The 14774-nt window shown below is 44.8% G+C and overlaps 1 protein-coding gene across 1 annotated transcript in view; it reads right to left on the reverse strand.

Moving 5' to 3' along the window:
* LGR4 (leucine rich repeat containing G protein-coupled receptor 4) overlaps positions 1 to 14451 on the reverse strand; it is an 82369-nt gene extending 67918 nt beyond the window's left edge. Inside the window, exon 1 of the mRNA XM_063332994.1 lies at positions 13813 to 14451. Coding sequence (XP_063189064.1) covers positions 13813 to 13997 — 185 coding nt within the window. The 5' untranslated portion in view covers positions 13998 to 14451. The remainder of the gene's footprint in view (positions 1 to 13812) is intronic.
* Positions 14452 to 14774: the final 323 nt, after the last annotated feature.

A 14774-nucleotide genomic window follows, 5' to 3' on the forward strand; every position in this document is an offset into this window, starting at 1 on the left:
AAAGAATAATTAAGCTTGTGCATGTTACATCACATAGGGGAAGTGAACACTGAAGTAATCGAGTGTAAGCGATAGCAAGACCTACCTACAATCTTCTTGAAAGGAAATTAAGGCGGGGGTAACCTAAAGCAGGATTGTTTAGGCAACACGAAGACAGTATCCCCTAACTTCATTCACAGTTCTTTATATAAATGCACACATTTCCCCTACGCACATCTCCCCCCAGAGCAGAGAAAACATTCTGTAACCCAGTAATTAAATGAGTGTGCTGAAACCTAAAGCAGTTAAACTGCATTCTGCAAGCCTGGATCCAACATAGCTTACTTATTGGTCATTAATCTCTCCGCAGATAATATCTTCTTAACAGTTAAAAATGCTTAAAATATGACCAAGGTTTTCAGTATTTAAGATGCCTCTCATGCTTCGGCCGCCACAGTGTTTTGGAAATTGCCTTGTCTAAAGGAGTGCAACATATGGGAATAAGCGTGATGAGTTTCTAGTCTAGTCCTTCCTCAAAAGCCTTGGGCTGTTGTGTGAAAACTTGGTGAAAATCATTTGCACAACCCTGAAAAGCTGGTGAAGGAAAGCTGTAACAGAATCTCCTCCTTGAGTTCCATATCTGGGGAAAAGAGCCCAAGACCTCAGCAATGCACTGCTGCTGCCGACAAGATGGCAGCAGAACAGGGGTTGTTTGCATTTTTAATCGCACAGACTCTTGGTTGTTATTTGCAGAAGGTTCTTGGATGATTTGCCTATATTCTCTGCAAATAAACTGCGTGCTAACTGCTTTTAAAATATAAAGCAAGTACAGAGCAATACTCTGTATTTCTGGTGTCCTATACACTTCAGAGAGATGTAAACCAAAAAGAGACTTCTCCATAAGGACAGGTTAAGTAGCAATCCCATGTAAGGCCATGCTTGTGTGTTTGAGCTCCGAAAGGAGAGAATCAAGACGTGTAACGTAGACAGACCATAAGGCTTCCCCAATAAATCTGCACGTATGAATTGTTAAGATATCTGCCACCAACCTCAAAAGCAGCATCTGCTAAGCACCGTTCTGCTGTAAGAACCCTTCTGCCTCCTTTACTAAACTTTAAAACTTTATTAGCCTGTCTCTTAATCCTTTTGGCAAAGTCCTTAGATTGATTTTCAAAACTGGATATCTCTACATACCAACAGATTTCCATCTACGTACAACAGAGCTAAACAGAATGGTATTTGGGCAAGGTTCCTCAACACTGGCATACACAAGGCTCGCGCCGCAATGCAAACACATGGGCAGAGCGCAAATCCTGCAGCAGGGTGCTACCACTCAATTGCTTTTCCTTCTTTAAATCAGAGATGCAAAGGACTTTTGTAATAGTGAAAATGGTCACACGTAAAAATACCTCTGCATTTTCACTGCTGATTCACACTGTGATTCACCTGTTCTCTTAAAATCAGAAGCTGCTTTTCAATTTATCATAGTACTTCAAGAAGGGTCCCAATAATTAAAACTCAGCACACGGGATGAATGACTGTAGGCACTACATACTTCTTGTCCTTTGCCTCTCTAACAGCACAACGCAACTAATGTATTGTCTTTTGAAAGAAGTGGGAGTTTTTGAAAAAATACACATATATCATGCGCAGAATCCTCAGTTTCCCTAGTACCTCTAAGGTGTGAAAAACCAAGCAGGGACCGGTCACGCAGGAGCTATCGGTGAAAATTCTATGTTCAACTATTGCCTGTTGAAGAGAAGAACTCCAGAACAGGGATAACTCCTCAGTGATGCTGTCAGCCCTGAATGCTGCAATACACACACAGGGCAGGGAAAACAGGCACAAGCTCATATTTTAAGAAGCCAGATAAAGTTCAGAATAGTACCTGTTGCTTGTTTAGCCATTCAACAGATCCATCTCATTGTAGGGAGTCCATACCCATTTTTGCCATGACCAGCATTTACTACTCCAAAAGGGTAGAAAAAAAGATCAAAGTCCAACTGTACTCTCAACAAATGAGGGGGACTCCAGTCAGCGTAACATGGTTTTCTCAGATGTAGCAAAACAGATACATGTACAAATGTTTGCCAATTTGCACGGTCTTCTATAAAACAGTCCCAAACCAGTAGGGCAATGGGAACCTATAGCAGTATGTGTACTCTGTTGGATGGTACAGGCATGATGTAGAAGTCCTTAGTGGTCAAGTACACATCTCACAGTCACCAGGAAAGAAAGCACATGAACTAAACATTGCCCTTCCATTTGTGGGATATTTATAGCTACGTATTCTCCACGGGCACAACTGAAGTTCATGACTTCACATTGCCATGGTACAGCAGAATTTCTCAACTTGGTGATTACTTGCACATTACATTCCTTCTGGTTTGAAGCATTTGTTTCTATTATATTTATTATGGTAACAAAGCTTACATGGGCAAAAAATTATGAGTCTGGCATGGACTTTAAGACAGCAAGCAGTCAAGGATCAAACTGTACAGAGCTCCCCGAACCCTCCCAAATTCCTTGCACAGAAGAGCCTGGAGGGCCTCAGCAGCTCCACACAAACTGGGAATGAGGAGCAAGCCCCGAGCCGTGTCTCCTGCCGGGCACTGGCAGGACAGAGATGAAACAGAAGCTGTCTATTCCCATTGAAGGCACCAAAGGACAAACTGGTGGGCAGAGCAATTTGCACAGCAAAGTGGCCTACAATATCAATCTGACCCTTTTGTAGCAAAATAAATTGGACCAGACACCAAATTCACTGACTCCAATTCACTGAAAAATGGCGTTAAGAAGGAATATTTTTTATGTTTATGTTATTATTCCACTATTCTCCATTCCTGAAGGCATTGAACCAACTAAGACCAGATGATGCATTTTACCTGAAGGAAAAGGGGAATATATTTGGCAAGATAAAATCCAGGGTATTCGGAAACAAGCATCAATCCAATGTATGTTACAGAATTTCTCCCATCGACGCAGTTAGTTATTAGGGCAAAAAAAGTTATCTTATATGAGTGGAGAGACAATGACAGCGGAAGCAGTCCTACTCTTAAGCAGGATTTCTGATATATTACTGTTTAAACAATAGCCATCTCTCTTGAACACGCTATAGATTTATTTTACCGGCATTATTACTTAGGAGAGTAGAGAAAGATTTTTTTAATTTTTTTAAGGAGAAAAAATTGGCCTTCCTGCACAATTGCAGAGGCTTCTGCTGAAGCAATAAGTGACTGACTTTTATTATCCTTAAACCAAATAAAAATCCTGCTTAAAACTCCTAAACATCAAGATACTGTACATTTTTGTCCTGGAAACTAGAGATCTGTCTTTGCAGGAAGCAGGTTAAAAAAAAAAGAACAGGCAAAAAAATAGCTGAAATTTTTGAAAACGAAGTGTCAAGCAAGAGCAAGTCAATTCTGAATAAATGATTAATTGAGCTGGATATCGAAGAGATTTAATCCCTCCACTAAACACTTAGCACAGAACCAGAAGATTTGCCCTTGGAAAAGACACTTTCTACACCTAGCAAGACTCACACTACTTCTGTAAAATATTAACAGTTTGGTCAATATTAGCACATACAATTTTTTTCTTTTTTTCCCCCCCCCCCCCCCTCTAAACCCAAGTGCTAAAACCAACAGCAGTAAAAAAGTACCAAAAGGCTGAAGCCTGTCCAGGTCCAAACCACCAGCAGCTACGTCCTCAGAGCAGAGCCCCTCACACAGGACTATATCCTTTTCTCTCCCCGGCTCAGCCTTCCCCCCCTAATTCCATGAGGGCCACCGAGACCCCAAGATAACACCCAGAGGGAGCACAGCAGGGTGAGGATTTAGTGCTCAACTGAGAAGCCACTTGAGTGAAACTGCAACTAAAAGAGATGAACAAAGAGTTTGCTGCTGGCAGCAACTTTGCAAAATATCCTTCAAGAACACGTAAATCTGGGCCTAACTGCATGAATCTTTTAAACACCACAGTGTCCCTTCAGTATGTTCAAGGGCTCCTAATTTGCACGAGCAGCTCAGAGAACTGCTGAGAGAGCTACAAGCATATTTCCCAGCCTGGGCAAGGCTTCCCCTAGCTAAAAACCCAACACATTTCTAGGGCTTTCAACCATAGCACCAGAAAAAGAAGATGGCTCCTTCACAGCTTTTACGTGCAAGAACTGAGTGAAGGCCAGATCCACCAGTCCTGACAAGCGAAGAACACCAGGCAGGCTTCCACACAGAAAGACCCACTGCCCCAAAGAGAGAGGCCTGAACAGCAGAGTCACAGGTTTCAGAGTCCCTTCACTTCTCCAGATGAGACAGCTATACCCACAACTGTTCTGGATCAGAATTTAGAAAAATAGCAAGGAAACTTCTGAAGTAAGAGTTATTTCTGAAAACATATGAAACGGAATTTCAAGAAGAACAGCCACAACACCCCTTAGATGAAATTTTAGCAACAAAGAAAGGATCGAAGCTAGACACCACCAAGTCCTTTTAACAGGCATGGAGCAGCAAGCTTCCCCAAACGTCCTCTCCTGACTCGCACCATCTTCTCCTCCAAGGTGGTGCTGCAACAGGAGAAAACCATCCCTGCTTTCCTGCCATAACCCCAAAGTCCTGAGTGCAGGAAAAACAAACCCTCACTTTACAAGTTAACATACTGTGATGTCCTGTTTGGATGACAGGGAACATTTGGTCTGATTTCATGCTCTGAAAGTCATGGGCATAGGGGGAGACAGACCCCCAAGGCACGTTCCTGGGGGACCCTCGCATCTGCACTCACATCTTCTACACCTACTGAACACCAAATACCAACCACCACAGTGCCCCAATGGTTGAGAAAAAAACATCGCTTAGTATCACGTATCAGGAGGAACAAAACATGACCACGGTGAACTCCACCGCATGGTCACACTATTAATATTGCAATGACAAAATGGCTTTGCTCTACAGCTGGGGTTCTGGTCCCACGGCAAAAGACAGCACCACGTAAAGTACAACACCTTCAGCAAGAACATTTTGGTGGCTCACAGCAAACCTTATGGCTAGCTTACTGATCTACCACAAAGTTTGAAGGCCCCAGCCCTCTGCCCTCACAGCCCCGTACACCGCTTGCAAAGAGAGGAATGAAATATTCCATATGTTTCCTTTGTCCGCAACATGCCTATTGAAAGCACAGCCACGCCGCTCTCCCCGCTGGGGCACTGGGTCAGGCCATTCATCTGTAACCATGCAGATGTCAAGAAGGTAATGGGAAAACTCCCAAACAAAAACACATTTTTCACAGAACGAGGTTGTAAAATACACAACTGCAGCACTATTAAGCTAAATTAAACAGGTTTAGGCCTCCCCTGCATACCTCTGAAATTGCACATCCATTTATGACTCATTGCTAATTGCGTACCATTTAAAAGTCCAAACACATTTGCTCAAAAATTTTAGGGTGAAAAAAGTCCTTTTAAGTCCCTAGCATTCCTCTAGGATTGGCTGGGGAGAGAAAAGGAGGAGGTACACAGCTTAAAAAAAAAAAAAAAGTCTTTATATTTCAGTAAGAAAATGCTCAACTGAGAGCTGCAAAGACAGCTGTTTACTCTCCGATGGCCTGACTTCTCAGGGTGCTCTCAACAACTTCACCTGACTTTGGATTTTTCTTCATCATCTCTTCCTCAAGATAAAGAATTAGCACTTGCTAGTCTTTTGATTAGCAAAAAGATCTTTTTTTCTGCCCCAAAGACAGCACCTTCTGCATAACTTCCATCCCCTCCTACAGACCATGTTGATGGTCTGAGGCTCCTCCCTCATTTTTAATTGCATTAATTTGTACATAAAAATGTTAATTTGCATTACATTTTTAATGCAAAGCTTACAGGAATTACTTACTATATTTTAAAAAAGTGATAGAGGTATTAAGCTTTGTAATAGTTTTCCTACCCCTAAAGAAAAGAATTAACTTTAATATTTTCTTAACTTTAAATACCAAAAAAAACTTCAGACTCAAAAATTACTTCAATTATATCTTCACTGTGCCAAAATCTTGAGGTTGAGTTGTCAAAAAAATCACCAACTACTGCCTGAATTACCTAGAGGTAACAAAGTTATGACAAGATTTTTAACTATATGTGTATTTATCAGTATTAGATTTGAACAACATCAACAAAACAACCCAAACATTGATTCACATTGAGCATCAAATTTCAACAACAGACCTTACATGTTTTAGAGTTCTCTCACATTATACCAACGAACATCTGGCTACCTCTAAAACTGCTATCACTTGAGAAACACAAGAAGCTTTCTTCAATAGTGAAAAACGTATTGCTCTTACCTTCCACATACTCGTTTCAGGTTCCCTTACTGAATTGTATTTGCAAATAGAAGTGCAAAATGCACATAAGGGAAGGCCCTAAAGAATTCATTTTCACTTCTGCCATGCTATGAAGACTGTTCTTCCTTTGAGAAGACATTGAATTAAACAAAATGTATTGAATAATATGCTTTTTAATAAGTTCAAAAAAATGAATGTAAAAAGCTTAGCCAATAGTTTTACTGACTCCAAAACATACTCTATGACTGAAACAGGCCACTTAAGAAAAATATGACTTCCCTATAACTCAGTAAGTATTAACAGAAAATATAAAAAACACACCAGGAAAGCGAAGCTGGCAAAAATTCATTATGTGATATTCTTGCCTCCCAAAAACACATACATCCCTCACAGACGTCACGCTCCAGTCTATCAGGGAATATATGTCGATATCACCTGTTCAAAAATAGCTATCCGCATTTTTTAAAAACATGTTTTCATATTGACTGACATTATGTATAATGCCATTAGTCAGCTGTTATATATTCAAATTCAACAATGGTTTTCAGACACCTACTTTAAAGTTTTATTTTTGAGATCACTACAGTCCTTCTGTTATTTTGTAAAAGATGTATATCATTAATAATGTAAGTTGACTGGCTGTATGCAGAATGTGCTTTCAAATTCAGGGTGAAGCTGAAACACAGATTTCTATTCCCCTAATCTTTCAGTGACAGCAATATGTTTCTGGGAAGTGGAAAGTTCTGACCTTGTCACAATCCTGTAACAGTTAAATCATTCAACAGTAAAATAAAATGCATTCTGCTATTTCAGCTATGTATTTTAAAATAAATTACATACGATTTGAAAATATTGGAAACTTTCAACTTCAGTGAAACTCACTGACAGCTGCAGTAACTCAGCACTTTAAAAAAAAAAAAAAAAAGGCAAAAAGGTCAACTGTTTTGCCAGGTAGATCACATGCCGTTTCTGCATGATTTAATTACGCTTTCCAGGCACCCATACATCTAATGCTAGCTGTTTCCGATGTGGCCATACCAGCTTTATCTGGAACACAAAACTGAATAAATCTGGGCCTGATTCTTAAACAAAGGCTTTCAGACACGTTTATAGAGAGGACAGTATTTATATAGTAACACCAAGATCTTCCTCTCTGTGTAAGCTGCTGTGACACCCATTGCTGCACGCAACTCCACATCAACTGAGCCGTCTGCCCAACTATCAGCAGAGGAAATACCAACAGCTACCTCCATGTTCCCAAGAGGGTTGTGCAGGGCAAGCTGGCGGTGGGAGAGCATTAAAAAACAACGTCACATGACCAGAAATCTCTTTTCAGACCAAAGTTTGAGAACATCTTATCAGAAAACTGCAGCGGCAGTTTTCATACCTGAAAGGCAGGTATGAAAAACTACAGAAGAATATTTCCCCATAGCAAAATCCTCGGTCAGTGCAGAAGATGGCCAGGGACCTCTAGCCCATGAAATGCTCTGATAAATCTGTTAGCAGAGGTCTCGTAACATTTAAATCTCTGTTGCCTCAATTTACAGGTTTCTTCAAATAGAGACAGCTTCTTCTCTTATCCTCTCCTGTGTACCCTCTCCCACCTTTGTCTCCTATTTCTGGGATCATACTGATCTCTCTAATTCCTCCTCAAGCTATTTTTGCCTTTCTGCTTCTTCCGTAAAGAACCCCAAAACCACAACTTGGCAGCACAGAGCTGCTGCCTGAAACACATTCATCCCTTAATAGAATAACTGCTGGCCATGAAGTCCCAGGCGGCCGCGCTGAAGCTAACCAGCCCCATCCATTTCACTCCCTTGCTTGTTTGCAAAACAAGGAGCAGGCAAACCTGAGTTGTTGGCAAATCCTCCAGAACATAAACACATCACCAGCTCCTGCCCGTTCCCAACACGAGGACCACCTTTAGGAACAAACTTTTAGGAAAAGCGTAAGGGTGGCCAAGAGGAGGGAAGGGAGAGGAGGGTCTCTGACATTCGGAGAAGCTCCCGGAGCCCCGCAGCTCCCATGCTCTCTAAAATGAGATATGGGTGCTCAGCCCTTCTGAAATCTAGGCCAGTAATTTTCTCTGGGTAAATAAGAGCTTGTGTTCTGCAAAAATTGCTGGCTTAGATGTACAATACAAAACAAATAAAGATCCTTGCGGAGGAGGTTTCTTTGGGTTTTGTTTTGTTTTTCAGTCCTTATATTACAGCTTCCATATTTTCCATCTCAAGCAGATAGTTACTAGTAAATTCCTCTCAAGAGCTGAAAAGGTAATTATTTACTAGCATAAACTTGCTTACACTAAAGTCCAACTTTTTTTCCATGCTGCACACTTATCTTAGTATATATTCCCCAAAGTCACACTCATGAGCCTCAGCCAGTAAGCATCAAATAAGAAGTGACATATTGCTGATACAAATGAGCTCAATGTACAAAATAAATGCCAAATACCTGACAAATTAAGTGCTATGGCAGAGCACTGGGGTTTTAGAGGGGAGTAATAAAAGGAAAAGAGGAAAACACCAAATTTGCTGCCAACAGAGAACATAAAAAGGGTAAAAAATATTTCACAAACTTTGAAACAACAACTTCACTTTTCTGGGCGCTACCTAAGAGTGTCTACTTTTTTACAAGACCGACAGACAAATCAGCCAGTTTTAAATGAATCAGAAGAATTCCAATCCTTGGGTGAAAGAAACTGGAGAGACTGCCACTGGAGTCACTGGGCTCTGGTCCAGTCACCAGGTGCTGGATGCTGCACCAGCAAACTCAAACCCCTCTCCTGCCCATGGGATTTCATAGGCCTGTACAAACGTAACAACATTTCTGCCAACTAACAGGAATATTCACATTAAAATAACATGACCGTGTCTTTCCAAAAGAAGTATGGAAAGCATGCTTTTAAAAAGACAGAATAAGCCTTTTAGTACTTGCCATCACATCACCAGCACGTGGCATAGGCAAGTGAAAACCTAAACGGTGTAACTGTAAAACCTTCAAACCTCTAATTAGATAAGGCTTTTCTATCTCAGGAGGACTGCAATTATGCTACATTTTCCAGACTCAAGGTCACGTCTGGACATCTTTACTTTTCACCATAACAACTCTGCTAGACAGCATTCACAAAACCGCAGCCAGGTCCTTATTGTGCTTATCTGACCATAACGGGATGCTAAGTACCTGCATGTTCGTACCAGACGTGTTAGAAGATGGCACCTCACATCTACCTACTGCATTTCATCACCATTCTACAAAAAATAAAAGTGCCAGACGAAAAGGAAAAAATAAAACGTGCAAACTCTACTGAATCCAAACAGAACCGTATCATTTTGCTGTTTGTACATAAACGGATCAAGACAACTCAAACGTGAGATGGTGTAGGTGCTTCCGGATAGCCTGCATACTGAAGAGAAGATAATCAACTCTCTGCATCTGCTGAAGCAACCTGTGGTATGAAACAAGTAAAAAAACGATCGTCTCAACTGCCACATCTTGATCTTATAAAGCTAGCGACATGCTAGCTGCCACATCTTGATCTTATAAAGCTAGAACACAGCACACAGAAAGACAGCCAGTATCAGGTTAAACGAGTAATAAAAAACAAAAGACCAAGATGACTGTTTCATCCTGAAGGTCTATCCTTTAGGGCAGCCGGGACTCGCAAACCCTCCTTTCACAATTCAAAGAAAGTAAAATTAAAGCAAGGGACCCTGCCATTCCCTGAAAATACAAGCAAGAAGCACTAGAAGGAAAATTGTCTGTAATGTTTTTATATTTCAAGTGCCCGAAATATAATAGCAGGCACTGAAAAGGGACTATATTCCTCATGGTTGTCAGGCAAGCCCCTAAAAGAGCCAGGCTCATGCAAGACCTCTCCGAAGTCATTAGCCAGAATTATCTGCTTTTCATCTCCTCCACAAGACTCACACAAGTATTAAAGCCCCAAAACTGGAATTTTAGTTCTCAAACTGACACCCATGAGAAGCACAAGTACAAGTATGCCCTACCGTAACTTTCTTCCATTAACATGGACATTTTCTAGCACATGGCACGTGAAATATCATAGCAAGGATCAGGAGCGTACTGCACTGATTAAAAAATCCAAACAAACAACATTTTCACATTCTTGCATGGGCATCTCAACTTGCTAGACGACAGTTATTTTGCAACAAAGCAAAATCACAACCTTCATAAACAGAAAAACAGGCAGCTGGTAATTAAAAGTTACATAAACACCTACCTAAATTATACAGAACAAATGGCCGCCCACAGTAAAAGTATCGAGTAATTATCCCTGGTCATGTCCTCCTGACTCCCTCTGCGTTCCTTCCCATCCATCCCATCTCCTCCCCTCCTGCCCCTCAGAGAGTCTGGCTCTAGTGCTGCCACCTCTCCTCCCAGCACTTGTCTATCTCCCAAAAATCTCTTCACCAAGACGACTGCGGTTGGGACGACATACTCACCTTTCTTTATTCAAATTCCACCTCTCAAAGCACGCCGATGACTCAAAAGTAATGAGCAGATACTCTGTCTTTCCACGCTGCTCGGTCTGATGCAACCACCCACACGTGACCACACGGTGCAAGGGGGTAACCATAGAACCCCCCTGCTATGAGCCCAGTCCTTCTCCTCCTGCACCACAGTGTCACATTTAGCCAGGTACGAATGCAGTGGAGTGTCTATTCAAGGGGCGTTCCACAAAAAAACAAACCCACAACTGCTCTGTTTGGAGGAGCTTCCTAACCACCACAGCAAGCAAGGAATGAGCAGTGGATCAGTCAAGAGCTGAAGAAGGAGAGATAAGGAAAAAGGGGAATCTGAGGCTCTAGAGAAATCCCTGCCTGACCATTTGTGGCAGCCCAAGAAACATAGCTGTATTTTAAATAAATACAGCCTTGGAATAAACCTTGGAAGTCATGTTAAATTATTAAAATTAATGCAAAGAAATTAAGGCTGCAGGAAAACAGAAGCAGTAAGAATTAAATACCAACCCCCTTCCATGGTTCTCAACCACCCTGAAACTCACTCACTGCCAGCTTGGGTTAATTGTGAGCAACTTTCAGTTGCTCTCTCCTGGCCAAAGTAAAAACGTAGGCACAACTTTGCTTTAGTATCGCAAAACATCATCGCTTGTAACACTTTTTCAGCCATCTCTACACTACAAACTCTCTGCTGCTACGGCTATAATCAAAAAAAGCCCCGTAGCAATGCTAAGGGGATTTCCTGGCATCATTATGCTGCCTGACACGAATCATAGAAAAGCTTTCCTCTCTTCACGTAGCTAAGACACTTTGCCATGACACAAACATGTCAGCTAGGAGGTGTGATTTTATTTTATTTATTTTTTTTTTCCCCCTCAACACAAGCCAACTCAGCTTCTCTGGCAAAACTATAGATTGCCCAGCCCAAGCAGGTCAGAAATGACTTTTCTATTGCCTACGAAACTGTGTTCTACATACCCTAAACTTCCAGTGGCCTCACTACAACAGAGACTATTCAGGCACAGAAGTGCCAAGAGTCACCCATTTTTTTCCTTCTGTAAATAAGGAAACAGGAACTAAACACAAATGGGGACCAAGGGTATCCTTCACTGCCACACAACGAGACAGTGAAAACATTCTGCTCCAGTTTAAAGAACGCAAAACCAAACCAGCAGTGACACAAACGCATCTCAAAACACGCTGAAGCACGCGCGGGTCGGGTCTCCTCTCACTTTTGCCGTAAGCGTTAAATTGGTTTCTGGAAATTTACCTGCATAGCAAGGAGGAACTTACAAACTGAAACTCTTTGGCAACCTTATCTCTAATGGGTGTTGGCTATGACGACTTGTACCCATTAGACAACATGGGTTGTTGTCTAATGCCATGTTGTAGACACACGGGGATGTACCATTCCCATTTTACAAGACAGACAGACAAGGTAGTAGCCATAAAACCTTGGGCTTAAATGCGGCTTTTACCAGATAGGCTTCAAGTACTTTATGAAATGGGGTAACTTCCTTGTGGAGGAAAGTGAAGACAGTTTACCAGCAAGCCCAAGTCTTCCCAACGGCAGCTCCTGACTCCCTACCCCAAACGCTCACAAAACATTGTTTCTGCCACAGAAAAACCACCACAAAGTCTGCTCCCACTAACATCGTACAAGCAGAAAAAGGAAAAAAATATTTATGTGCAGTTAACAACTTTTGCCACTTGTCAAGTACTACACAAGCAAAAGGCCCAGTAATCTTTCTCCACCCAGCTTGAACAATTAAATGAAAAAAAAAGTCCAAACAGGTAGGAGAAACTGGAAACCTGCTCAGTAAACAAAACCTCCAGTAACTAAGAATCAGACTCCCTTTGCATATTAAGTAAGTGTAGGCAAACAAAGAGGAAAAAAAAAAAAAAAAGAAGTGATATTTTCAAAGGCATACACTACTACTGTATTTTGACAATGCAGCAGTTCAGGACCGATCTGAAACCACCCGCCGTAATTTGCTGTAGTGTGCTCTGTACTATGTGTCGTAAAGGCAGCGAAGCTTTAGTAATAGCAGACCTGACCACTGGCCCATACAAGACCTCACTCCAGCCTGTGAAATCTGTGCCGAGAAGTGGGGCAAGACTGACAGGTTTTATTGTGAAACTTAACAGGTTTGTGGATTAGCAAAACTACCATATTGAAAGCTGCAAATCCCTCTCCGGTCGTGTCTCTAAGGAAGAGAGTGTTCAGTCCTCAATTAAAATTTTATTATTAAAGTTACCCAAACTCAACACAAGATCCACCAGTTTGCGCCTAGTTTACAATACCATAGCACACGGGGGAAACTGTTTTAAGAGTTTACATTTTTCTCTATCCACAAGCAGAACCTGACCAAGCTCCTGAGTCTTATGCTGTGTTTTTTAAAGTTCAGCTGTGTGTGCCATACTGAGAGATTCTGTAAAAGCGAAGTCATCCTCAGTTAACTGGATTTAGACATGCTGCAGACTGAAAACGCCTTCACTTTTGGGCGAAGACGAGCTGGCCTGGGAAATGGTTTTCTGAAGAAAACTGAAGAGAAAGGCGCTTCGGTGCGAGGACATCGCACACACGTACGGGCAGCGTTGTGTGTCCCCACCCCTGGACGGCAACCCAGGGGCGACCCGGACACCCCAAACCTCGCCCCCACAAGACCCCCCAGCAGCTCCCCCCGCCTCACTCCCCGCCCTTTTAAACCCCCGAGACCGATCCCCTGGGGTTTTCAGAAGGCTTTGCCCAGCCGGGCCCCCACGGGGCTCCGAGGAGCCGGCGGCCAGGTGCCGCCTCAGGCCGCCCTCACCTGCCCCGCCGGGGCCGGGCCCTGCGTGCGGCCCGCCGGGCCCCGCCGCTGCCCGCAGGCCGCTCCCCCCCGCCGCGGGCCGGCGCCGGGGGGTGCTGTATGACACCCGCCGAAGCGACAACAAATATATAAACAGGCAATTACTGAGGGTTTTTTCCTCAGAAAGGGGGACAAAGCACCCGCCCCCACCGCTACCTGCCCGCCCCGGCCCTACTCACAGGGCGTGCGTGAAGGCGCTGAGTCCCGGGGGCACGGCGGCCAGCCCCCGCCCGGAGCAGTCCACGCCGCGGTCGCCGTCGCAGCTGCAGGAGGCCGGGCAAGGCGGGGGGGACGCTCCGCCGCTGGGCCCGGCCCAGCTCCCCAGGCCCCAGGCGACGAGGCCGAGCAGAGCGAGGCACCGCATCGCCGGCCCCCGCCGACCGCCGGCCGGCCTCCCCCGGCTCGGCCTGCCGCTCTCCGCCGGCGCCCTCCGCGCACAACCCCTACTCCACCGGGCTGGCGGAAAAATATATTAAAAAAAATAATAATAATAACAAGAAGAAAAAAATAAAAATAACAAGGCGCCTCCGGCCGGCGCGGCGCGGCCCTGGGGCTGCCTCAGCGGCGCGCCGGGGAAGCCAGCCCTCCGCCGCCCGCCCGCCCCATCCAACGCCCGTCGTCGCCGCCGCCGCTCATCTCAGCCCCGCAGGTACGGCGCGGGGGCGGCCATGGCCGGCTGGCCCGCGCCGCTGTCCGGCGGGTGGCGGTGCCCCGGGGAGCGCGGCCCCGGCCCCTACGGCTGCCTGCGGCGGGGGCTGCCCGCGGCGCCCGCCCCTCCCGGCCCTCGGTGGCTGCGAGCCGCGGCGGCGGCGGCTGCTCTGCTCCCAGCGCCGAGGTGCGTATGCTAATGAGGCGGCCGCCCCCGCGCCCCGATTGGCGCGCAGAGGGCGCGGGGCGGGGCAATATGCAAAGCACAGAGCGGGCGCGGCCAATGGGCGCTGGGGGGCGGGGCTGACGGGTGGAAGGGGGAGGTGGCACCGCCCCGCGCTCCCGCCGCGCCAGCGGGGCCGCTCCGCGGGGACCCCCGGGGGACACCTTGGGACCCCCCGGTCCCTCGTTGAGGCGGCCGTCGGGGCGCCCTTGGTTACAGAACCGTGACTCAGCGACCGGAGGAGCCTTGGGGCGGGGAGATGGGGGCCGG

The sequence above is a fragment of the Chroicocephalus ridibundus genome, chromosome 4 (genome assembly GCF_963924245.1).
Source record: "Chroicocephalus ridibundus chromosome 4, bChrRid1.1, whole genome shotgun sequence".
Classification (NCBI taxonomy): Eukaryota; Metazoa; Chordata; class Aves; order Charadriiformes; family Laridae; genus Chroicocephalus; species Chroicocephalus ridibundus.